This window comes from Papaver somniferum, chromosome 10 (genome assembly GCF_003573695.1).
Source record: "Papaver somniferum cultivar HN1 chromosome 10, ASM357369v1, whole genome shotgun sequence".
NCBI classification, from domain to species: domain Eukaryota; kingdom Viridiplantae; phylum Streptophyta; class Magnoliopsida; order Ranunculales; family Papaveraceae; genus Papaver; species Papaver somniferum.
Genome location: NC_039367.1, coordinates 39,377,274 through 39,403,700, shown reverse-complemented (window position 1 = coordinate 39,403,700; position 26,427 = coordinate 39,377,274). Strand labels below are relative to the sequence as shown.

The following is a 26,427-nucleotide window of genomic DNA, read 5'->3' as shown; positions in this document are numbered from 1 at the left end:
AAGCCTGCACACAAGCGGTATCAATCTGTAGGGGAGAAAGTAAGGGATCGAATGATATACATATTTTAGGCTGCTAGATTGTAGGAGGGAGAAAAGATAATTTTCGGCTTTCAGTCACCGAAATTTTTCGCCATAGCCGCTCCTTATTATTATTATTATGAGGTCTGACTCAAAATTTGATACGTCTAATTTTTGTACCTGACCTGGACTTAAAAAGTTTTCTATAACTCCACAATTCTATAACTTTTGAACCAATTATTTTTTCACGGTTGTGCCTCATCCGCTATTTACACGATTTAAGCCCTGTTTGGGATTGCTTTTTTTCAACCAAAAGCACTCAAACTTGTAACAAACTTTTACCAAAAACTGTGTTTGGTAAATTTTTTTCAAAGTGCTTTTGGACAGAAGCACTTTCATTTTAGGCCTGCTTTTAAAAGCTACTCAGCACTAGCTTTTAAAAGCTGGAAAAGCAGAAGCTGTGGACCCACATAATTCGATTTAATTGATTCTCTATTTTAACCTTATTAATTTATTATAAAGACAAGTTTTACCCTCAAATATTGTACATTTAACATTATATTTCTAACTTTTATTTTATTTCTCTATCTTTTTCATTTTTTATTTAAAATAATAAATACAATAATAATTAAAATTATTATTTAAAATAATAAAAAATCTAATAAATATTAAAATAATGATATTTTATAAGCAAACCATAATCATAATTTTTTTTATTAAATAATAAAAAATAAAATAAATATTACTTATATTTTATTAAATATGTTAAATTAGAAATATAATTTATTATAATAAAATTGTATTTAAAACTAATTTTTGAAATATGTATATTTTCGTCATTAACTACATCACCAGCACTTTTAAATACCAGTTTACCAAACAGATTTACAGTTTGTTAATTGCACAGTGCTTTTTAAATTATAATTTACCAAACGTCATGCCGATTTATTTCCACAGCACAACACAACAACGCACAATACAACACAACCGAAAAGCGCTTTTCTAAAATTCACAACAATACCAAACTAGCCTTTATAAAGGGGGATACCAGTCCTACTAAGTGACGATACCATTTCATCGATCCAACGGTCAGGATCGGTGGGATTTTTTTGTCATATATGAAACGATAGCAACACTTAGTAGAACTGGTATCCCCTTTATAAATCATGGCTATTTAACCTTCTCTAATCGGATACGAGCTCTTAACTCTTGTCTTCGAGTGCGTAAAACAGAAAAATTATTTTCATATATAAAGTTGAGAGAGAAAAAACGAAAAAGAAAGAAAGCAAAAAAGAGAGTTCATGCACAGAAGAAAAAAGTAGTACGAAATTTTGAAGATCATCAAAATAATTACTACTTCATTATCTACAATGGCGGGAAATCCCGTTATCTTCTTTCTCATCTAAATAACCTTCACCGAATTTTTCTTCAACAATTTCTTTCAGGTTAACCCGAATTATACGGCAACTCTTTTTCTTCTATCTATTTTTTCTTTTAATCTTCATGATTCGTCATTTTTAGGGTTTTCAATTAGGGTTTCAGGATACACATTTTATACTTCATGTTGGTTTCTTAGTCTTATAGATCTTCATTATCTATATAGAAATTGAATTTTGTTGATGATTTGTTACCTTTTTCTGTAATAAAGGCTCAAAATTTTAGTTGTTAGGGTTTGCAATAAGAATTCACATTTCCTTGCTTCTTCTCAGAAAAATAATTACAATTTTCTTTTTTCTTTTTTTGCAGAATTAACTGGAATCATGAATTTCTCAATCAGGCATGAGAAATGATTAATTTTGTATGAGATTTAGATATATTAGTAAATTGTAGAGTAAGTTAAGTAGAGAAATGGATTCAGCAAGGAGTTGGTTTTCAAAGTTTCAACCAAGAGATAAATTTAGAGCAAAGAAGGAAGCACCAGACGGTAAAGAAGGGTCAAAATTGGTTGTAAATGATGAAATGGTGCCTTCTAATGTAACTAAACAAAAAGTTGCTGCAGCAAAACAGTACATAGAAAATCATTATAAGGAACAAATGAAGAATTTGCAGGAGAGGAAGGAAAGGTGCGTTATTTTTAAACTCCGGATTTTTGTGATATTTTACTTGCAGTTTCTTTTTTGTTATTGGTAGTATCTGCAAATCAAGTATCTTCAAGGTAACCGGAAATGCTTAGTTGTGATTTATGGTTCCTCGGGAACTTTGCCCTCTGGTGATTAATGCTTTGGATTGCATGCATCGCTTTGGTTGATACGATGAAAGCTGCCTTATTTTTTTTAGTTTGAGAAATCCCTGACATGGATGTCTTTAATGATTCGTGTTCGGTTCATGCATGGCACTTGGCAGCATTATGTAGGAATACGGATTTTTCTGCAAATTCCTTTTGAAGTAAGGTGATTGGTGAGAAGTGTGATAATTCCCATTTTGCTTGGATTTCCCCCTCTGAGTTACCAATTTAACTGCTGAATTAATTTTTAAAGTGGGATATGGCATTCATAGTCAATTGTTGCCACACGAAAAACACCTGTACTGAAACCAGTGGCTATCATCATACATCTCGACATCCCTGAAACCATTGCCACGCGACAAACACCTGTACTGAATCCATTTGCTATTATCGTACATCTTAACATCTCCTGAAGCTTAAATGATGTCTATGGCTCAAAGAGAGAGAGAGAGAGAGAGAGTAGTAATGTTGTATGATGTATCTAGTCCAAGAAATATGCTGCTCAATAATCAACAAAAAGAAGAAGAAAAGGTTGAGTTTTGGTTTTGACTTATATTGTACAGATGGCAACTTTCTGTGCAATGCACTGAGTCCAAGGTTTAGTGAATCCATTTAATTAGTTTGCAATTCAGATCTTTTTAATTGTGCACTCTGTCATTTGGTTTACTTGAATTTGAAAGCAACTTTTTACTGGTTTTGGCATGCAAGATTGCAGTTGTCTTGTTATTATGGCTTCTTGTTAGCACATGTGTTTGCTAACAGAACCCTACTTAAAACTAAGGAGTATATGGTTACTTGCATCTGAGCTCAAGCCGGTCGACAAGAAATTCCTTAGTTTATGTAATGTGTTTGCTAACAGAACCCTACTTAAACTAAGGAGTATATGGTTACTTGCATCTGAGCTCAAGCCGGTCGACAAGAAATTCCTTAGTTTATGTATCTCTTTATAGAGTTTTTAATGCAATAAAACTTGTTGTTTAATGTGTACTTGGTTGTACACGGAGGACATGGTTATTTACAAACACTGTCCAGGTTGTCGCAAACCAAAAGATCCGTATTTAAGAAGTTTTGGATGCAATCAATTACGGTTCACTGTGTACTAGTTTTGCACAGAAGACATGCATTGTTTGCACAACACTTAAACCAATAGTACTTCTTAGTGACTAGTTGCTTTGTTTGTTTTTGTTTTTGACTAGACGTGATATGCTTGAAAGGAAGCTGGCTGATGCTGATGTGTCTGAGGAAGAGCAGAACAACCTTTTTAAGCACCTGGAAAAGAAAGAAACAGAGTATATGCGCCGACAGAGGCATAAGATGGGAGCTGATGATTTTGAGCTGTTGACGATGATAGGAAAGGGTGCTTTTGGGGAGGTATAATTTTCTCACATGGTATCTGTTTCTTTTGTTCCATTTACCAAGTTCGCCTTACAATGTACCTTCCTGTTTTTAGTCTTCAGTTTATGGTAGCTTCATGTTGCAGGTCAGGGTCTGTAGAGAGAAGGCAACAAGTCATGTATATGCAATGAAGAAGCTGAAGAAATCGGAAATGCTTCGCAGAGGGCAGGTATTCATGCATGTATTTGTTTTTTAGAAAACCCCGTTTGGTATAGATCTTTCCATTATTCTTATAGCAAGTTACCCTTCTTCAGGTCGAGCATGTTAAAGCTGAAAGGAATCTACTTGCAGAAGTTGATAGCAATTGCATAGTCAAACTTTACTGTTCTTTCCAAGACGAGGAGTTCTTGTATCTAATTATGGAATATCTACCTGGTGGAGATATGATGACTTTACTTATGCGGAGGGATACTTTGACTGAAGACGAAGCCAAATTTTACATAGGGGAAACAATTCTGGCTATTGAATCTATCCACAAACATAATTACATCCACAGGTGTTGTGCGTTAATAATGTTCATGGAACTTTTCGTAGTATGTTCATGTTCATTTTTCTTTTAGCAGATCAGAATGGTAACTCTTCATAATTGTTTCACAGAGATATTAAACCCGACAATCTATTGCTGGATAAATATGGGCACATGAAGCTGTCCGACTTCGGACTGTGTAAGCCATTAGACTGCAGTACACTACATGAAAAGGATTTTTCTGTGGCAAACAATGGAAATGGATCCCAGCACAATGATGAGGGCCGGACTGCACCAAAACGTACACAACAGGAGCAATTGCAACATTGGCAGAGAAATCGGAGGATGCTGGTGAGTATAATGTATTTATCTTCATTCTTAACTTATAATAGAAAATGGTGTTTATCTCGGATATTTTCACTGGGGAACTCGTTACTGTACTTATATTTGATGCTGGCCCCTTTGTATTGTATTTTGCTAAGTTGTAATGTTGGAAATTTCCAGGCTTACTCTACTGTTGGTACACCTGACTATATTGCTCCAGAAGTTTTGTTGAAGAAAGGATATGGAATGGAATGTGATTGGTAATCAATCGATGACTTTAATGTTCAATTAATTTATTCTCTTATTTACCTTGAACTAAAGAGAGGCTTTCGATGTTTGTTGCAGGTGGTCACTTGGAGCTATTATGTATGAAATGCTTGTGGGATATCCACCTTTTTATTCAGATGAACCAATGTCAACATGCAGAAAGGTAAGGTTTGAAACCCTGACTGAGTTCCATGTGTTTTCTTGGGTTCTTTTTCTTGTTTCCCACCTTCATGCCAGTGTAGAGTGATTCTTACCAAGTTAAGTTGCTTCATCTCATGCCTTACTCATCAAAGTTGGGGTAGCATAATAGCATTATTTCCTGAGGAGTGCTTTTCCTCATGCACAGATCGTAAACTGGAGAACTCATTTGAAGTTTCCCGAGGAAGCAAAACTGTCCGTAGAAGCTAAAGATCTTATTGGGAAGCTTTTGTGCAATGTTGAGCAAAGACTCGGAACTAAAGGTGCTAATGAAATAAAGGTACGGTTGGTGCGTACTAAGAAATGTTAATTTGTTTTTGCTTTTTGCTTCATAAGTAATTATAAATTTGTGTAGTTACCTGGTTGATCCTTTTGTGTATTTTAGGCTCACCCATGGTTTGACGGTGTCGAATGGGACCGACTGTACCAGATGGAAGCTGCGTTTATTCCAGAGGTCAATGATGAGTTGGATACTCAAAACTTTGAAAAGTTTGAAGAGGTACAAATATTCCCTATAATCTGATGTTTTGTTTCTATCCACTCTTAGGTACTTCTTTGTTGATCATCATTTTTTCATTTTCTTCTTTCCTTATCTTTTTCCTCTTTGTGTTGCAGGCTGAAAACCAGACTCAGACCTCCACCAAATCAGGACCGTGGAGAAAGGTAATGCTAAACTTATATTAGCTGAATTATTATTTTTCTTTGAAGCATATATTAGTTTGATTTCCTTTAACATAGTTTCAATCTAAAAAATGTTTTTCGCTGAATAATTAGCTGATTTGGGTCAGTTGGTCCTTTAGACAATTCATTTTTTAATTGTGTTTCCACTGTGCCTAAATATGTCCTATCAATATGGATATTTTGCATATATATCACTTTCATGCACTACTACATACACAGTACAAAATTTGGGGGTTGATCTGTGTTAGACATGACGCTGCTGATGTCATCGTTCTTTGACATACTGCTGATGCTGTTTTTTTTTTTTTTTTTGCTTGCAGATGCTCTCATCAAAGGACATTAACTTTGTCGGCTACACCTATAAGAATTTTGAAATTGTCAATGATCATCAAGTACCTGGACTTGGTAAGAACGTCTTCAGGCATCAAAACCCTTTCCTGTTCATTAAGTACTTGAGCACCTTCATTGATGAGAAGGTGCTTAGGTTTGGTGATCCTGGATGACCCACAAAATCATTTTATTATTATTGCTCACTTATCCTTTAGTTTTGTGCATTGTTCAAGTTGGGAAACGGATTTATCGGTAAACATCTTTCTTTCTTTCTTTTCTTTCAGCTGAACTGAAGAAAAAGAGCACCAAATCAAAGAGACCGTCCATCAAATCCCTTTTTGGTAGTCATTATCCCTTGTTTATTTGTATGTTAAGCTTCTAACTGGTTAGGTCTTGATGTAGACAGCTTTAGACCGCCTTTAGTTTGATCTCTCACTCTCATCTGCTCACAGACTCTTCAATTCTAATCATTCTATATTTTTCTTCTCACATGATACAGACGACGATTCAAGACATCCTCATCAACCTGTTCAAGGGAGCTTTCTCAATCTCTTGCCTCCTCAACTAGAAGTCTCTGAAACCCAACAATCCCCCTAATTCCATTGCTTATTTGTCCATTTATAAAGGAAAAGATAGACGAAGAATCCCAACCCACAGAATGTGGGGGTGGGGTGCTATTTAAAAAAAAAGCATGTAGCTTCACTTTTCCTTCCATCTCTTCTAGACACCGGAGATGGGCTACTTTGACAAGCTTGTATTTTGTATTGCAGTAGTAAAAGGTGGGGAGTCGGAAAATTAGCTTTGGATAGAACTAAAAAAGATCAGAGTCAGGAGGGTCTTTGTAAGTTCTGTTATTTATTAAAGTAAATATTCTTTTATTTTACTTTTATTTATGTAATAAAAAGAAAAAAGAAAGGATGAGGAAGTTTAGAGAGGTTCCCCTATATCAAGTACGATATAAGAATATCGGATACGTCCCCAAAATCCAGTTTGGTAGCTAAAGGTGTCAATGGATGTCCGAAAATTCCGATTTGTTCGAATTCGCATCCGAAATATCTAACATTATTTGAGAACAGTTTCCGGATTCGGATTTCCGACTTCTTTTCTTTCCTCTTTTTTGCTAGAAAAGGAAGATATATTGAAGTAGAAAATGATTACATCTGGTTTAGTGGGGGATAGAAATCCAACCATTCACCTGGTACATTGAATTTCCTACTATATTTAGTTGCTTTATCAGCACAATCATTAAGATTCCTATTAACATACTCAGTTTTAACATAGATAAAATCCCTAAGAATGAAAAGACAATCTTCCAATATGGAATTGTTGAACCAGCTAATCAGATCCACCATTTTATTCAGAAAGGAAATTATATATTTTGCGTAGTAAGGCAGTACATTCGGCTTCTTCTGGATTTAGTGCTTGGCCTGCGACTGTTTTGCATCCTTTGAATTCCCCTGTTTGGTTGAAAACAACGATTCCAACACCAGACTTATTAGCATGTTTGTCATAAGAAGCATCACAATATACTAAACAACAATCATGTGGAAGATCTCTATTAGAAGGAGACACCTGATCTTGAGCAAAAGTTGAACTACTATTAGGTCTAGATGAAGCTAGGAATTCATTGGTATCACTAATCAACTTAGATGCCAGTCTGACAGTACAAGGAGTATTCAGGGGTTTTTGCTGGAAAATATGAAAGCATCTGTCCCTCCAAATACACCACGCAGTAGTTAAAACAAAAAAACTGAGAGCATCATTAGACGAAAGATGTTTGCTAATCCAATCACAAATGTTTGAAGTAGTAGCAGAATCTTGAAGCACCATATTTCCAAAAGGCAGAGAATCCCAAACAGATTTAGAGTACGGATAATGCAGAATGAGATGTTCAGCTGTTTCAGGGGTATTCATATCACACATACAACAAGTATTATCCTGATTAGGTTTGAAAACAGACACTCTATCCTTAGTTGACAATATCCCTTCGATGCATTTCCATAAAAATAGTTGGATTTTAGGCAAAAGGGGAGCTTTCCAAAGGTTTTTGTTTATATGAATTGGATGAGAGTTATAATCAGCAGGAGGTAACTCAACAGCCAAGAGCCTATAAGCTGATTTAATTGTAAAGGAACCATTTTTAGTGAATGGCCAAATCAATCTATCTAGACCAGATAACGGAATTCTAATGTTCATTATTTTGTGACTGTTTTCTTGAGTAAAGAAGGCCTGAACTAGTTCTGAATTCCAGGTGTTAGAATCTTTATTGATGAAGTTGCTCACACAGGTTAGGATTAGGATAAGAAATGCATAAGGGAGAAGACATGTTAGGAACCCAATCATCAACAAAAGCATTAATGTTTTCACCATTTCTAACTTCCCAAATAGCATGGTTCTTAATGATATTAAGACCATGACAAATACTTTTCCAAACCCATGAAGAATCCTTAATTTCTAAATGATGGAGAGGATGACAGTTCTTAAAGTACTTGCATTTCAAAATTTTAAACCACAATTCATCTTCCGAATGGATAAGTAACCAAGCAGTTTTAGCCAAAAGGGTTGCATTAGTAAACTTTTAAATTTCTAAAACCTAATCTACCTCTCATTTTGTGAGTGCAAACATTTTCCCATTTTTTAGGGTAAAAACCACAATTAGAACCTTTCCCCCACCAGAAGTCTCGTTGGGATTGCTCCATCTTATGAATGAGGTCATCTGGTAGAAGAAAGGAATTCATATGGTAAACGGGAGAAGAATTTTAAAACATTATTGTGTCAGATTCTTCCCTTTCCACTTAGCCACTTCTTTCGCGAAATGATCAACAAGAAATGAGAAGGTCTCATTCTTTGATCTTTTCAGGAAAAGTGGAATACCTAAGTGTTTGTCATCAGGATCAACTTTCTTAACATTAAGTGATCTAATGAGAGAGATACAAAGATCCGGATGCACATTCTTGCTAAAGAAACATCCAGATTTTTGAAAATTTCTGACTTTAAACCCATGAATGAGTTGACATTGTTCAGCATGCAGCAAATATCTGGAGAAAGACTCCATGCATAGAATGAACAAATAAGGAGATAACGGATCACCTTGTCGTAGACCTCTACTAGGTTTGTAAGCAGGACAAGGTGATCCATTAAGAAGGACAGAAATACTAGTGGTGCTAATGCATTGATAAATAATTTCACACCAAGAATCAGAAAAGCCAAAACATTTTAGAACATCAATAAGAAAGGACCACTCCACACGATCAAATGCTTTAGACATATCCAACTTTAGACCCATAATACCACATTTGTCTTTTTTCCTTTTCCTTCTCATCGAATGAACTAATTCTTGGGCAATAATCACATTATTCTGGATATTCCTGTTTGAAACATAAGCAGATTGGAATGGTGATATAATTTTGCCTAAAAGAGGTTTCATCCGATTAATAATGATTTTAGAAATTATCTTATAACTAGTATTGCATAATGATATTGGCCTAAAGTCAGCAGGAGTAACCGGATTGTTGACTTTAGGTATGAGAGACATAAATGTATGGTTCATTTCTTTAAGCAAATGGTGAGAGTGGAAAAAGCTTTGAACAGTTCTGAAAACATCAGTTTCCACTAGTTCCATGTTCTGCTTGTAAAAACCTGGTGGAAATCCATCAGGCCCTGGGGCAGACCGTGGAGCCATTTGTTTGATTGAGCATAAAAGTCTTCTTGGATTTTTTGCCAATGTTCTAACTGTATCTCAACTTGCTGAATAACATCAAGATTCCGAATAGTATTATCTTGACTATTCAGAACTTGTAGTTGAGTTCCAAGAGACCTGACCTTCTGGTCAATATTACCAAAGTGCGAAATGTTCCATTTTTTCAATTCCGTTTTCACATTCCTAAGTCTATTAACAAATTGAAAAGCATGAGACCCACTAACGGGGATAGAGAAAGCATTTTTAATGAAGACGGATCACTGAACCAGCACTTATAGTATCTATAGGGTCTCTTACCTTGACTAGAAAGAGTGTTCGTAACCAAGATAATTGGTAAATGATCTGAACCTATATAGTCAATATGAAAAAAATTTGGGTTAACATAATGACTCATCCACAAACCATTTACCAATGCCCTGTCCAATCTGGCTCTAATATTGTCATAGCCAGATTGTCTATTAGACCAAGTGAAAAGGGAACCCACAAAACCTAAATCAGATAAGTCAGAATTATCTACAATCTGTTGAATAACAGGAAAATCCTCAGTAGTTGGGCTAGTAAAAGTAGACCTCTCATGGGCAAACATGGTAATATTAAGATCACCAATTAAAACTCATTGGAGATTGACTTGTTCACCAATCCTGCTAATGTAATCCCATTGTTGCAACTTCTCTTCATGGTATACGGAACCATAAAGAAAAGTCACAAAAAAAATCCGGTTTACTAGGGTCATAAGAGATTATAGCATTTATCATTTTATCCGAATTATCTACTATTTCAAGGTTGAAACCACTCTTCCACGGTAAGCATATGCCACCAGAGAGATCAACTGAAGGAAATATCCAATTGTTAGGATAGTTGAATCTTCTCAAATATTGGCTCATTTTAGTAAAGTCATTTTTTGTTTCACATAAAAAAATCACATCAGGATTTTGACTCTTAATAAGATTATCTAGAGCAGTTCTTGTTGTAGGGTTGCCGAAGCCCTGACAATTCCAAGACAAGATTCTCATGATGAGAGTTTTTAAAAAAGAACAAGAACTGCAGGTAGTAACTTTCTGAGAGACACTAAAAGTACACAGGTTGAGGAACTGAATAAGGACCAAGCGCAAACCAGAGAACCAAGGAGGGTAAACCAATCTATAACTTACACCTAAGGATATAGTAAGATTAATGAGATACTGGATAGCAAAGAAATCAACCAAGTTATTAAAGCATCCAATTCAATTAGTTGCGACTCAACAGAGCAACTAAATTGATTAGAGTCAATCAAATCAGAGAGCCAAATTGTAAAAGTGTCCAAAACAAACAGTAGAAGGTCAACAGGGAGACTAAAAAGATTACAATCAATCAAATCAGAGAGCCAAATTAAACCAATATCTATGACAATTAGTTGCAGCTCAACAATACAACTAGAGTGATCAAAACCAATCAACTCACAAGCAACCAAATAAGAGAATCTAATTAGGATTTCCGCAGTCAATGGAGTGGGGATTATAATCACACAAAAATAGCTTAACAACTTAAACCTATATGTGATTATGTAAGTCACAGAAAGTAGCAATTGAAAATGAAACCTACGTGAGCAAGATTGTAATTTTTAGTCAAAATTAGGGCTTGCAAATAATAAGAAATTATCAGACTATGAAACCGAGAAATAGAGGGATTAGGGTTTGAAAATTTGTTGGAAGTAAAATCAAAGTTTAGAGGTACCTTGTTAGCATCCCCCATGTTATTAATCAGCACAATTTCTACCTCAACAACTGGGTTCTCTTCAATTTCCTCCATTTCCACACCTTCCATTGGTTCGGTTTGGTTGCTAGAAGTCTCGGACTGGTTGCTCTTCATTTTGACATCAGAGAGTTTCAGATCAGATTGTTTGGGACGAGGGTTTGATGTTTTGAGAAGAGAAGGTTGGGATTTCTTCTCGTTGATGCTATTTTGTGATGAGTTAGAGGACTCATTACGAGACCTTTTGATTTGTCTCTCCTCGGCATTATCGTTTTCATCTCTGGTCATTTCCACGAATAAGGATTCATTTTCTTTATTGGCACCCGGGTTATGAATAGTGGCACCAGAAATGTTAACAACACCAGCTTCTCCTTCAGTGGCAGCAACTACTTCATGATCTTTTTGTTCCAGACTCCATATTTCGTACTCCTCTTGAGACATAGAATCCAGTTGTAGTTGAAGTGCAATTTGTGCACATGTATCGTCGGAGTGGTCGATAACCCAACATTGATCACATATATGATACGATTGCTTTTCCCAGTGATATTTAACCCAAGCTTCGCCTCCAGATGTTGTTCTTAACCAAGAACCTCTCTTAAGTGGGGATGTTAACTGCATTCTGATCATAGCCTCACCAATCTGCCAATCCTTGGATGTGCATTAGGTGGGTCTAATTCAACTTTTTCTCCTCCCAAGTCTTGAATAATCTCATATATCAGGGAAACATTTAGGTGTTCTAACTGAAGGTTTCTGAACTTAACAGTCCAATTTTGATGCAAGAATTTAGTATCTGCCAACAGAATCCTTGGATTGTAGATCTCTACAGCAAGCAAGTAGCCTTTTACAGTCCATGGGGACCTTTTGATGATATACTCCTGCTCTCTGCATGTGCTGAACTTGAAGACGAAAATATTAGGACCCATAAACTTTGTTTCCTTATTTTTGTATTTCTTACAAATTGCATTGATCTCATATATTACTTCCCTAGACTTCCAAGACCTCCGGGCAAAAGATCTTACCAAGCACGTTGTTTGACCACTCATCGACTGCATTGTTAATAACTTGAGCAGAACCAAGAGTTTTCCTTTGAGGTTTGACGACCCCAATATTTGTAAATTGCATTTGAGAAGTGATATTCGAGACTTGAAATTGAGGATTAGTCGCCATATTAGGGCACCGAGGGTTGCACAGACAAATGATTTTTGGATTGAATATTGCTTTAATTTTTTTTTTGATGTGAAGGAAACAAAATAAGAAGGATATTTATAAAGGAGGTAACATTAACGTAGGTACCTAATTTACCATGCATGGATGTATTTTCTGACCAAAAATAGGAAAAGAATTATGACCTTGATGACTTTTAGGATGATTTATTTGTTTAACGGAAGTCGACCTGCATACGAGTTTATTTTGGTTAAAATTATGGCAGGAATTATTGATGCTAAAATTACGCCAAATATTGCAGAAACGGATGTTGGTTTGTTGTCGGGATAAGGGACTTTTCATATTCCGAAACTTTGAAGGAATAACTGGATACTGGTGATTGATCTTGTGCGATGATGATGAGAAATATCCACCGAGATTATGACCAAATTTGTAAGAGACAACTTTAAGAAACCTATATGGAACCATCCTGGAGATGATGCAGTGCACAACTGCTGGAGAGAGCACAACTGCCGGGGGATACACTACTGCTAACATTGATTCAGAGTTGCCTGTGCAGACGAACCACTACTGGAATGAACACTACAGCTTAATCTTGCAACTGATTAATAAACATGGATGTTGTAGAAAAGGGATTAGTTATCCATAAGAGAGAGAAGAAATAAAAGAATTAGTAAAGTAAGAAGAACTTAAGAGATTGAACGAAAAGAGATTTCAAACAAGGAATAAATCAAAACGCAAAACATATACACAACTATCTCGCTAGATTTAAGATACTGCATCAACTGTGAATAATTGATCAAAATGCAAACATATCACACTTTCAAAAATTCAAAAAAGACATATGATTCTAGAGATATCTAGACTCGAAGACGGAACTTCTGAAAATTTGTCTTTTCTATCCGAATGTGAATATGCAACCAGTCGGATACAAACTCGGATACCTTGAAAATTTAATATATAAAGATGTATGTACACCTTTCATCATCCACCACGTGTACAGAAAGAGACACGTGGAAGGCATGCAAAACAAGATATCAAAACATGATAGCAAGCATCTCATCAGAAGATGCCACCGGTCAGCAGATCCGACGGTCAGGGACAGAGGATCACAGAGGTATGATGGCTCAGAGGAGCACCAGATAATACCCCTTGGGTGTTAATACACCCAATCCCGAGGAAGATCCCAGATCAACGGCTGAGAGGAAGTTTGACTGACACAGATGTGACCAGACAAAGAGACACTTGCCTGACACGAGCAGACATCCATCTACCCGCATTAAATACCAAAGAGATATACACGTGACAATCGGCTCGTGGAAGAGGCGAGGATAACCTTCGTATTCAAGCACATGACGCAGCATATGCCGAAGACCTCTGCGTAATGGGCACAAAGTACAAGAAGATCCCAGATCAACGGCTGAGAGGAAGTTTGACTGACATAGATGTGACCAGACAAAGAGACACTTGTCTGACACGAGCAGACATCCATCTACCCGCATTAAATACCAAAGAGATATACACGTGTCAATCAGATCGTGGAAGAGGCGAGGATAATCCTTCGTATTCAAGCTCAGGCCGCAGCGTATGCCGAAGACCTCTGCGTAATGGACACAAAACACAAGAAGATAAGATTACAACGGCACCTCAGAAGTAGGACCCACGTTCCAACCCTATAAATACCCCTCTCCACTAAGAGAGGAGAGGTCGACCAATCCAGAGCAACTATATGAGAATATAGGAGAGAGAAATAGGAAGAGTAAGTAAACCCCCTAATTCCGCAGACCTATGTATACTCTAAAGTCATTCGACTATCTTTGTAATCATTCAATACATAGTGAAACACCAGCCCCGTGGATGTAGGCCTTAGTGCCGAACCACGTAAATCTTTGTCTTATTTACATTTCAGCACCTTATATTCAGCGTTGAACTTCATGTGCTTTACATTTATACTTGATTCTCTGTCTATTCCTTTATACGAACATTATTTATGATAATATTCGACAAGACAATGACAAGCTCGAAGGCTTCGAGTCGATGAATCGATATAATCATTCCCTTTACACATACAGCGTACAATTCTAGAATTAGACTGTATGCGAATATTGTTTGTGAACACCTGGATGGCTTCGTGATTCATGTGTTCAAAATCTGGCACTAGAAACAGGGACTTTGTCCCGGTAAAAGATTTATCTTATCCTGTGATTTCACCTTAAACGCGCATTACGGTTGTGCCCTATTCTGGGTTCAACGTGCTTTCAAAACCTTTTTTATTCTGGGTTCATGGTCTTCATTTTCACAAACACCATTTCAAAGCAGACACATCCACAGCTATCTATCACGGATTTGCACGTGAGGCGTTTTTCTTTTAGAACTAAGACTTAATAATCCAGATCCATGAGTTCTCGCGACGGATCTGCCTTTTCAAGAGTTTTCCTTTTCAAAAGTAGTCTGAAAACAAGGTCCATGATTGTTTATTAGAGGATTTGTATTGCGAAAACTAGACCGATGGAGTCTTTATGTTTCTCTTTTATTGAGGCCCTTGGGCAGCTCATTTCCTTCTATTCCAATAATTTTGCGGGTACGAATGACACTAACCCGATCCTCGTGGATATCTTTGGTTCTCTTTATTTATTCCCCTATGCAGAAAAAGACTAAAATGAAAAAGATACTAGAGGCGGGAAAAACCAAAGCCTCATCAAAGGAGACACCGATGATTACCCCGGTCATGACCCGAAGCAAGAAGAAATGAGACAAAGTTAAAAAAGCTACTCAGAGACAGGATGCTGCGGAAATCACCTCGTCTATGAACACTAACTCCATTGCAGCCGCGGCTCTCAAAGCAGCAGCCACAAAGAACAGCGCAACTGTTGCGTCCCTCCAGACTACAAAAGCTAACAAGACTTTGGTTTCAAACCAAATCCATCAACAAAGAGAAGGGGTGGCAGAATCTATGACACATCGGCCCGCACATCCACCAGTCTTCGGAATGCCGTCAACCAACGGTCAGAATCAAACCATACCAGTGGTTTTAGTACCGCGGGTGGAAGCTCAACCGAGGGGACCAAACTTGGAGATACCAACAATTGAAGCTGATCCTCTGCCACCCTTAATACACACAGTAGACGAAGGGGGAACTATGGTCATAGGGGAACAAGCCGGAACTCCCAATCAGGGATCAAACCAGTCCCACCGACTGATGGTAGAGCTCGAAGAATTGAAAAAGATCCAACAGGTCCACGCAGATGCCGTAGCTCTTCTGGCCAGGGAGAACCAAGACTTGAAAGATAGGATTGCCCAAAGCACGAAGACTAGCCAACAAATGGACGAAGCAAATTCTAAAGCACCAGAGACTAATCGAGACCGAAGAATCATCCTAGCAAACGCCGCTAGGGGAAGCAGTGCATCCGATCCGGAATATGCCGCCGAAGACTTAGACTATTATGACAGTGAAGTTCGAAGAAAGAAACGCTCAACTGAGCATGAGAACGTGGGATATTACCGCGCAATGGAGGAGCTGCGTGATGAGATGATGGCTGAGATCAGGCAGTTAAAATCCAGACAAGGCGGAGGAAGGTTTGAAGAGGTAATGAAAGAAGCTAACTCCACGCCCCTAACTCATCGCCTGGAAAATACCCCCATTCCGTTAAAGTGCCCTGTCCCAACTTTTGAATGCTATGACGGATCCAGTGATCCCGCTGGCACATATCCGGTATTATAATCGTATCTTAGCCCGATGGAGTCAAAACGACGCCGTCCTCTGTAGGTATTTCCCATCAAGTCTGAAGGGATCGGCTTTGTCTTGGTTTGACAACCTGCCACCTGATTCCATCAACTCCTACGATCAACTCGCAGAGAAATTCTTGAGAACCTACATGTACAACAAAGCTATCAACACCGGAATGGATAAACTTTTTTCTCTGGCAATTGATTACAAGGAGAACACGAGGGAATACACCAACAGATGGCACAAGATCTGCCAAGCCATAGGGAGTGTGGATCCCGTAGTAAGCATCAACTCCTACAAGTGGGGATAGACCGAATGAGTCTACTATTTGTTGAGATCCACGGAAGCGTACCTAAGACAGAAGGAGATCTTCGAATAATTATTGAGAAGTATGCTCGTCTTGAAGAAATCCATCGTGAGAACCCAAGGGCACAAACGCAGAGGTCTCACCGTACCAATTCCGCAGAACAAACCAGCGGGGCCAAAAGAAATAACTCAGTGGAACGACCGCACGAAGATAAGAAGGAATGAAGAGATGAACGACGAAAAGACGATCGAAAATTCGAAGATCAGGTTTACATTAAGCTCAATGCTAGCTACGCTCGGATCTTGCGAGAGATCAAAGGAAGGGAAAATTTGGAGTGGTCGTGGTCTAAGGGAAAACATCCCCCAAGGACCGATAAGTCTAAAGATTACTGTGAGTATCATTGCTTCAATGGACACCAGACCGAGAAATGCAAAAACCTCAAAATAATGATCCAAAAATTGATTGATGCTGCCGAACTCAAGCAATACATACGAAAGGAGCTCACCGAGGACAGATCCAAACGAACCAAGCAAGTCCAACTTCCAGAGGGAAACCGCACAATCAACACCATCTCGTGTTCCGAAGCCGCAGGGCCCTCACTTACAGCGCAGATAGGAAAGAGGCTACGAAAGCAATTCGAAGACCACTGCGAATTATATAAGATTGATGGCGTAGAGGTGGACGAGCACGAAGAGTGGATGGACGCACCTATCATCTTCGATACTGAAGATATCGAAGAAGATATGGAATACCATAACGATCCCTTAGTCCTCACACTACCAGTGGCCGGATGTAACCTCAAAAAGATCCTCATCGATGGGGGAAGCTCAGTGAACGTTCTATTCTACGACGCCTTCAAACGGATGAAGTTCCATGATGAACAGCTGATGACCTCTTATTACACCATCTATGGGTTCAACGGAGCGCCCACAAAGCCATTGGGAGACATCGTGTTGCAGGTCAACGTCGGCCCATGAAAGTAGAAACACGATTCAGCGTGGTAGACGCCCCATCCCCTAATAACGCCATTATTGGACGAAAGTGGGTACATAAACTCAAAGGGGTGGCAACAACTTACTACCAATATCTCAGGTTCCCTACACCCGAGGGAGTAATGGAAATCAAGGGAGATCGGGTCTCTGCAAAAGAGTGTCAGGCCACTCAGGATCGTATCAACAACGAACAGGAAGAGCAACGAAAAACCCGAAGGATCAAAAATAAAGAAGCTGCGAAAGAAAAGGCCATAGACCTGTTCCTCAAGAAAACCGCAGGGAAGGGCTTGACAAAGGATGATAATGTCCTTAACACAGAAGCAAGTACTTCAGCAGCCAACGAAGGACAGAAACATTCCAAATAGAAATTAAAGAACGTCTCATTCCTTGGGGACCCGAAGCCGGTGTTCACACCAGTAGAGCCCGTAAAAGAAATCAACATAGGAACGGAAGAAAACCCGAAGATGATCAAAGTAGGGACCATAATGGACGAAAAAAGAGAAGATTACTTAACCAAATTACTTAAAGAATACGCGGATGTATTCGCCTGGAAGTTAGGAGACATGCCGGGGATTGATCCGAAAATAATCCAACACGAGCTGCGCATCAAACCAGGCACGCCACCTTTCAGGCAGAAAATAAGAAAAGTTGCACCAGAGTATCATAAGGCAGTAGAAAAAGAACTTCGGAAACTACTAGAAACAGGCTTCATCAAGGAAGTCAAATACCCTACATGGATCTCCAACATGGTCGTCGTTCCTAAGAAGAATGGAGGGGTTAGGATATGCATCGACTTTACTAACCTCAACAAGGCATGTCCAAAAGACAGTTATCCCCTACCGAGCATAGATCAACTGGTTGAAGCAGTGGAAGGGTACGAAGAGCTGTCATTCATGGATGGATATTCTGGTTACAACCAAGTAGCTATGGCAGAAGAAGATCAACTACACACAGTATTCTACATCCCGCATGACCTTTATTGCTACACTAGAATGCCCTTTGGACTTCGAAACGCAGGGGAAACTTACCAGAGAATGGTCGATGCTATCTTCAGGCCATGGATTGGTAGTACCCTAGAAGTCTACGTTGATGACATGCTCGTCAAAAGTAGGCTGCGCAAAGATCACCACCAGGACCTGAGAGATATTTTCGAAGCAATGAAGAAACATCACATGAAAGTAAATCCAGAAAAATGCACCTTCGGTGTCACCTCAGGGAAATTCCTCGGATATCTGGTAACAAAAAGGGGTATTGAGGTAGACCCCGCGAAGATTCAGGCCATAGTGGAAATGCCATCTCCGAAGAATTTAAAAGAAGTGCAAAAGCTTAATGGGTCCTTAGCAGCCTTGGGCAGATTTATTGCCCGATCCTCGGACAAATGCAAACATTTTTTCAATATTCTCAAAAAAGGGAGTAAGTTTGAATGGACCGCAGAATGCGAAGAATCCTTCCAAAGAATCAAGGAACACCTGGCTTCAATTCCAATCCTGCAGAAGCCTGATCTTGATGAGGTTTTGGCATTGTACATAGCAGCGACAGAAGACGCAGTTAGCGCAGTGTTGGTCAAAACCAATACGAAGATAGAACAGCCTATCTATTATGTCAGCAAGACCCTCAATTCTGCGGAAAGGAATTACACGAAGATCGAACAACTCATCCTGGCATTAGTATGGGCTACTCAAAAGCTGAGAACCTATTTCCTAACTCACTTCATCCGTGTCCCATGCAAAGCACCACTGGAAGCAGTCCTCAAAAGTGCGGGAAAAGTAGGTAGAATAGCCAAGTGGAACACCCACCTGGATCAGTTCAACATCATTCATGAAATTCAACATTCCCAAAAATCCCAAGTTTTGGCGGATTTCTTAGTAGACCTCCCCCTGGAAAACGATCAAGAGATTGGGGGTATACCAGAAGCCGACGAGGAAAGCAAGGATCCAGTTGATGTCCTCGAACCCGCGAGTCAAAGACAATGGGAAGTCTTCGTTGATGGTTCCAAAAATAAGGAAGGGGCAGGAATATGCATTGTCATCACCACCCCAACTGGAGAAAGGATCGTACAGGCACTCATGTTAGAATTCAAAGAGCATACTAACAACATCGTCGAATACGAGGCAGTCGTACATGCCCTCCGCTTAATAATAGAGATGTGGGTAACTAATATAAGACTGACAAGTGATTCGCAGCTTGTCATATGACAAATAGGGATCGAATACAATGTGTACGACGACACCCTCTCAGCTTACATGGCCTTGGTACAAACATTGGCATCACAAATTTCGAACATCAAGTTCCGGCACTTATGCAAAAGGGATCTCAGGCACGCGGATGCCCTAGCATATATATCATCCATGCTGAAGGAAAAGAGTATCGAAGCTATCAAAATAACAAGGGTATACGAGCCTTCGATTGCATCACAATTTTCCTTTGCTACAAATCAAGATACAGTGGAAGAAAATATCGAAAATCAGGTGGGAGAAGACATCCGTGATGATTTTGACGAAGAAGATATCCTGTCAAGAGCAAATCAAGACGAAGATTTCAACAACGAAGATGATTGGAGAATGATGATCCATGCGTTTCTCAAAGATGGAACCTTACCCGCGGATCAGAAATAAACCAGGAAAATACTCTCCAAAGTAGGAAGATATGATCTTCGGGATGGGATCCTGTACAAGAAATCTTTCCTCAGACCGTTACTACGTTTCTTATCCAGGAAAGAGGGGCATCGAATTCTAAACGACATCCATTATGGTGACGCAGGGAATCATAACGGCATGAGATCACTAGCCGACAAAGCAAAAACGCAAGGATATTACTGGCCCACAATGATACAAGATGCTGCAAGAATGTCCCGACGATGTGAAGAATGTCAGCGTTTCGCCAAAAAGATACACGCACCAGCAACAACGTTGAATTCTGTGGATAGCCCGTGGCCATTTGCAAAATGGGGCATAGATATCGTTGGGCCTTTCATCGAAGGATCAGGGAAAAGACGATTTTTGATAGTAGCCACGGACTATTTCAGTAAATGGGTGGAAGCCAAAGCCTTATCCAGGATCAGAGACGTGGACGTGTTTACTTTCATATTCCAAAACATTATTTGCAGGTTCGGCATACCAGCGGAAATCGTGTCCGATAATGGTAAACAATTACAGGGGAAAAACATAGACATGCTCTTCGACACTTTCAAAATAAGGAAAAACAAGTCCACCCCCATATACCCTCAAAGCAAAGGACAAGCGGAAGCTACTAACAAGACCCTCGCCCTTATCCTCAAAAAGCAATTAGACGAACAAAAGGGGCGATGGTGTGAACAACTACACAATGTATTATGGGCATACATGACAACACGAAGATCTGCCACTGGGGAGTCCCCATTTCTCCTCACTTATGGAGCTGAAGCAGTCATCCCAACAGAGATCCTCATGCCAACTACAAAGATCGAAGCATGGGAGAAAAATCTCACAACAGACATGATGTTTGAGAGACTGGACGACCTGGAAGAAAGGAAGGAAACAGCATTGCAAAAGATGGAAAATTATCAACGGAGACTAGCGAGAGAGTACAACAAAAAGGTTAAGCTTCGAAATTTTGTAGAAGGGCAGTATGTGCTAAGAACAATCCCGCAGTATCAACGAGAGAAGAAATGGGGAAAGTTAGCACCTACGTGGGGAGGACCTTTTATAATACACGACATTGCGGGAAACGGTTCCTACTATCTTCGCAATCTGAAAGGAGAGGTCCTCCGGCACCCTTGGAATGCTAAATGGCTCAAACCGTACTACCCATAGGAACAGCGCAGCTTTGCATCTGCGTGAAGAATACCAGAAGAAGAAGGCAGCGTAACCGCTTTACATGTTTCTATCTCTGGACGAGGAGTAGCAGGCCTCAACCTATCAATCAAATAAACTTTTTGGGAAATCTTCAAGCAAACGAAATGGTAAAAAGGCCCGCTGGGTGAACACATGTACATTACATAATAAATTAACAATATTGGGGAAAGTAGTTAATCTACAATCTCTCAGGGCTCCCCTATCAGTGTCTATGAGTGTAAAACCAGGGGGAAGGCACCCAGCAGAAAGAGATACCCAACCAATTTTAAGGCAGCGGGTCGACGGAATGGGTGCATGTCAATATTTCAAATAAGCATTCCATATCCTAGAATGCTGCCTCGGCCCCCACCGTTTGGGAATCCTATGGCCCAGGATTCGCCAGCGGGGTGACAAGTCTCAAGACGATCACGAAGGTATTTACCTTCGGTATCGCACCCAAACACTCTCAACTTTTTACAAAGCAAGTTATTTCTAGTTTAACACTTCACAATACTTAAAATAAAGATGAATTGATAACGCAGGTATGCCAAAAGGATGATCCATTTCATAAAGAGTTGATTACAAGTTCAGCTAATAAGATAAAGCAGGAAACACATCAAAAAATGATCCAAAATTATATAATCAACAAGGATCAACTTTCTATGACTAATAAAAGAAATCTACTTGGACGATACAGCTCCATCAACAAGGTTGTCTCTGCGAGATGAAGGTACGCTACCACCTGAAGAAGGCCCAGAAGAACCAGGCAAGGGCGCGGGAAGGGGACGACGCGGATAATTCTTGACAAAACCATGTTCGACTTTAAGATCAAGTTCAATATTATCTAGGACTTTGTTGGTCTCCTCAGCCAACTGACATCGAGCTTTATAAGTGATAACAGCGGTCCACTGGTTGGCCTGAGACAACAATGCAGATAGGCGTTCCGCCTCTTTGGAGGCAATCTCCGCTGCTTCCTCACGAGACGCGGCCAACACTTTGAAATAGTTGGCTTGTCCTTCCTGCTGCACTAAGGCAGATTGAGTTTTTTTAAGCTCATCATTTGCTGCGTGAATCTGTCCCTCGAGTGCTGAAAACAAGAAATACCAAGGGGTTAAAACGAAGAAATAACAGAATCACACTCGATAAAACGAGGTTATACCTTCGACATTAGCCGAAGCCTCTTCATACTCATTAACAACTGCATCCCGAGCCTCATCAAGAAAGTCATATTCGTCGGATAGTTTCTTATAATCCGTGTGAAGGTTCGTAAGAGCAAATTGACTCGCGTCTAATTCTACCTTCTTCATTGAATCCAAGTGACGAAGATGGTTTACTTCGTCATTCATCTCCCCCATCCTTTTATGGAGTCGATACACATTCACTTCAAGATCTCTTTCAGATTCCACTTGGCGAGCAACATCATCTCGAGACGCTGCTAGGGCTTTACTAAGAGCACCAACCTCAGCCCTAGCATTATCTATTTCCTCGGAAAGATGCAGCATACTATCCCTAACCCCGGGTCCTAAGAAAGAACGAGCCTGTTGTAACTCTCCTTCCAAAAAGCGCACTCTAGCCTCTAAGTCCGAAGCATGTCCTCGAGCATCACGCAGGTTGTCACGCGTCCATAGCAGCGTACCATTAAACAGACAACGGTCATGATTGTAATTATTTTGCATACCAACCATCAGTTTCGCTTTTTACGCCACTCAGCTGCTAAGGCGTTGTGCTCATCAGCACGAGCATTCCAGTTTATGGCTTCGCTTTTCAACTTACCCACCAACTCTGCAATGCGGAATTTCTGTCGTTCTCTTTCTTTCTGAAGCCATATGAGCTCGGGGACTCCACCCACTGAAGATAGGGTGGGGAGACTGAGACAGAACATCAGAGTACAAATAGGGAATCACGAGAAGTAAAAGACCAATAAAAAAATACGAACCTGTGAGGGACGATACATTTCTGCGAGCTTGCTCCAATTCGTTGCGTACTATAGCAAGTTTCGAACGGAGACTCTCCTCGGCATTATCCAGCCGCTCCTTTTCCTTCAGGCGACCCTTCAGTTCACTTATTTCCATCTCGGCCGCAGATAGTTCTTCTTCTCTATGACGAAGCTTAGCCTCCAACTTTAAAGACTTTGCTTTAAAGAATTGGTATAGAACATGGTTACAATGTTCGCTCCTCATCATCTATGTCACAAACGACAAACATATTATACCCAAGGGATCGGATATCGCGAAGAAAACAATGTTCGTATATCATGAGGGAATCAGTACAAGGACTTACCTCTAAGACACGCTGCTGGGGAAAACCGTATTGATACCCATCAGCTATGGCCATCATATCAGCAACAAAGGAGGGAGGGTCAACCACTAGGTTAGCTTCTGAAGCTCTCAGATTCTACTCCCACATCTCAGCAACGCGGATTTCAGAAGACACATGCATCATCTGACGAGTATAAGCGTCAGAATTCTTCTCACCGAGGACCACTGGGGCAGGGTTGGGGACGAACATCAGACTTTTTTCTTCTTAAGCCAAGCCAAAATGGCATCTTCGCCTTCAGGCATTAGCGAGTAAGGGAAATCCTCTAAAGGAGATTCAACCGCAGACTTCCCTTTGGATGTTCTCCCCTCACTCGCGCAAGTCTCGACATCACCAGCCTCAGTATGACCACCGGCGTTTTCAGCCTGCTGACCGGTGGCATCTTCTTTACCAATATCCTCAAGCACATCCCAATCATCATTTGGGTAAAGCAATAAGAAGTCTTTGGCAAGACCCATGGCAGCATTCACATCAAAGGATTCCCCCGCGGAATATATCCTACCGAAAGAAAATTCAGGGGAAATAACGGGCAGAGTACCCACACCAACAATATTATCGCCAACAGGGGCAGATCCACCCCCGCCAGTACCACCAACGGTAATATTGCCCTCAGACTCACCATCACCACCCGTGGCAATTCTTTCTTCACCATCACCACCCGCGAAAATTCCTTCTTCACCATCACCACCCGCGACAACTTCTTCTTCACCATTACCACCTTCGTCATCAGGGTGAGAAGTGTCGGTACGCTCTTCTCCATCGGACATTTCTTCATCTTCAGCATACCCTTCGTTTACAGTACTCGTAACCTCCTCATAAACCTCAGCCTCACCGGTAACCACAGTAGAAGATTGTTTGGGTCCAAGTTTCTTCTTCTTCGACACCTACAAACCAGTACACATCCCCACAAAGGCTCATTTTTTCCCTCACTTCAAAAATGAAAATTATTTCAAGCAAGGAAAAAGGGGCAAATAGAATACAGAATATAAGAAGAAACTATACCTTGGCAGCAGCAGCACTCTTCGTTGGATGGGTAGCACCAGAACCCTCCTCCTCATCTCCATCAACGACATCAAGAGCGTAAGGAAAATTCATGCCCGCGAAATTCGGACGCCAAGGACAGAAATCTCCATAACGAGCAGGAGGAGTTTCACGAGGCTTGCTGTTTTCAAAAAGACGCCAACCGCGCGGACCCGGAATCCAACCATAAGCCCAAGGACCAACTACCTCAATAACAGTAGCATGCCATTCATAATCATGGTCACGCTTAATCCTTTCACGAGCAGGAAAGAGTTTCCGTTTAGCAGATCCCTCAGTACCAGGAACATACTTCAGCTTGGCATCACTCACCTCACTCAAAAGACGAATTTCACCACGGGGAGCAGCAATATTACGAAGACTAACACTCCACGGCTTACGGTTTCTACTGTTGACATAATCCCCAAAAGAACTGTTAAAATTCTGAGGAGTGTACCACTCTCTCTCAGCAGAATTTGGAACATAGCAAGTCATCATAGTCTCTCCCTTGCTTCGCAGGTAACATTCCTTCAGTGAACGAAGATAATTCCCAGATAGTTGTGACACGGAACGATTATGAGTGTTCGTGGAAGAGCCTTCGCGACTAGCCAACACGTCATAATAAAAGGAGTCACCCGACTTATATAGGGGCAACATGAGACCCGCCTCGAAGGCTCCAACCGTAGTCAACAGATGAAACTCGTCAAACTGATACTTAGCAAGGAGCTCGTAAGTGATATCATCGTCAGGGGCATAGAAGCGAACCTCAAAAGATTGAAGTTCATGTTTTTCCTTGAACATCTCAAGATCAATATGCTTGAAAGTGACTTTCTTCTTACCAACTGAAATGCTGCGTATCACGGGGAAAGTTTCTTCTTCGTCTGCGGAATCAGAAGTAGGACTCAATTCTGAAGCTTTCCTTTTAGAAAGAAGATTTTTATACGGATCAACTCTCGACATAGTACCCTTGGCGTACTTCCCTTTGAAAGAAACCGCGGGAGGAGGCGGCAAAGATTTCTGCGGAGGCACTGAAGGAGGAGCCATTGAACGAAGGGGAGGAACATCCAGTGTTTCAGTACGAGGAGGAGGAGCCCGTGTACTCCTAGAATCTTCACGAGGACGAGAAGGGGTGCGGTTAACAACATACCTAGATCCATAAGGACCCGTCGGCACATCCCCTTTCTTAATAGGCACAACCTTCGCACCAGAGGAAGATGAAACCCTATGACCCCGAGGATCCGACTGCGAAGACTTGTAAGGACCTTCCCCAAGTGGAGATCTGTCAGAATCTCGACGCGGAGGGGATCTTTGCGGAATAGACGGCGGGGTTTGGTAAGGAGCCCGCGGAAGATCAGACATATCTACAAGGAAACACAAAAACAGTTTAGAGAAGAATACGAGGAGATCACTAAAGATCAAAAAAACCATAATTGATGGTTCATCCGGATAAACATTAAAAACCCTAAGAACTAAAAATAACCAGAAATACTCCATCCAACTCCAGGGATAACACTTAGATACAGACTCACAGACTTTGTAACAAAGAATAGGGGTAAACATATATGCTTCGACATGTGTGTTCTTCATCACAAAACCAACAATGCAGCAGCAGGAAACAAACGGGTAGATACATAGATAAATCAATGATGAGCAGCAAATGAAAAACCCCATACCTGTATAGAAGAGGACGACAAGCACCAACCACAGTCGAAGAAAGGAGTATCGGAGATATCAAAAGCTAGTTGTCTGCGATACAGG

The 26,427-nt window shown here is 40.2% G+C and overlaps 2 protein-coding genes across 3 annotated transcripts; one reads left to right on the top strand and one right to left on the bottom strand.

Annotated features, from left to right (window-relative positions):
• Positions 1 to 1,242: 1,242 nt before the first annotated feature.
• LOC113317281 (serine/threonine-protein kinase tricorner-like) lies at positions 1,243 to 6,978 on the top strand. Of its 2 annotated transcripts, XM_026565421.1 has the most exons (15): positions 1,243 to 1,463; positions 1,765 to 2,081; positions 3,439 to 3,613; positions 3,723 to 3,806; positions 3,892 to 4,133; positions 4,235 to 4,454; positions 4,608 to 4,687; positions 4,773 to 4,857; positions 5,041 to 5,172; positions 5,278 to 5,391; positions 5,508 to 5,555; positions 5,894 to 5,978; positions 6,188 to 6,244; positions 6,403 to 6,473; positions 6,674 to 6,978. In XM_026565421.1, the coding sequence occupies exons 2-15, from the start codon at positions 1,867 to 1,869 to the stop codon at positions 6,674 to 6,676; spliced, it is 1,611 nt and encodes a 536-aa protein (XP_026421206.1). In that variant the 5' UTR covers positions 1,243 to 1,463; positions 1,765 to 1,866; the 3' UTR covers positions 6,677 to 6,978. The 2 variants fall into 2 exon arrangements, with proteins under 2 accessions (XP_026421206.1, XP_026421204.1); XM_026565419.1 differs by having other exon boundaries at positions 1,244 to 1,463; positions 6,403 to 6,975.
• Positions 6,979 to 7,022: 44 nt separating this feature from the next.
• LOC113315549 lies at positions 7,023 to 11,952 on the bottom strand. The gene is made up of 2 exons (XM_026563816.1): positions 11,317 to 11,952; positions 7,023 to 7,360 (listed from the first exon to the last, which is right to left on the bottom strand). Exons 1-2 carry the CDS (start codon positions 11,950 to 11,952, stop codon positions 7,319 to 7,321), a joined length of 678 nt encoding a protein of 225 aa, XP_026419601.1. The 3' UTR covers positions 7,023 to 7,318.
• Positions 11,953 to 26,427: the final 14,475 nt, after the last annotated feature.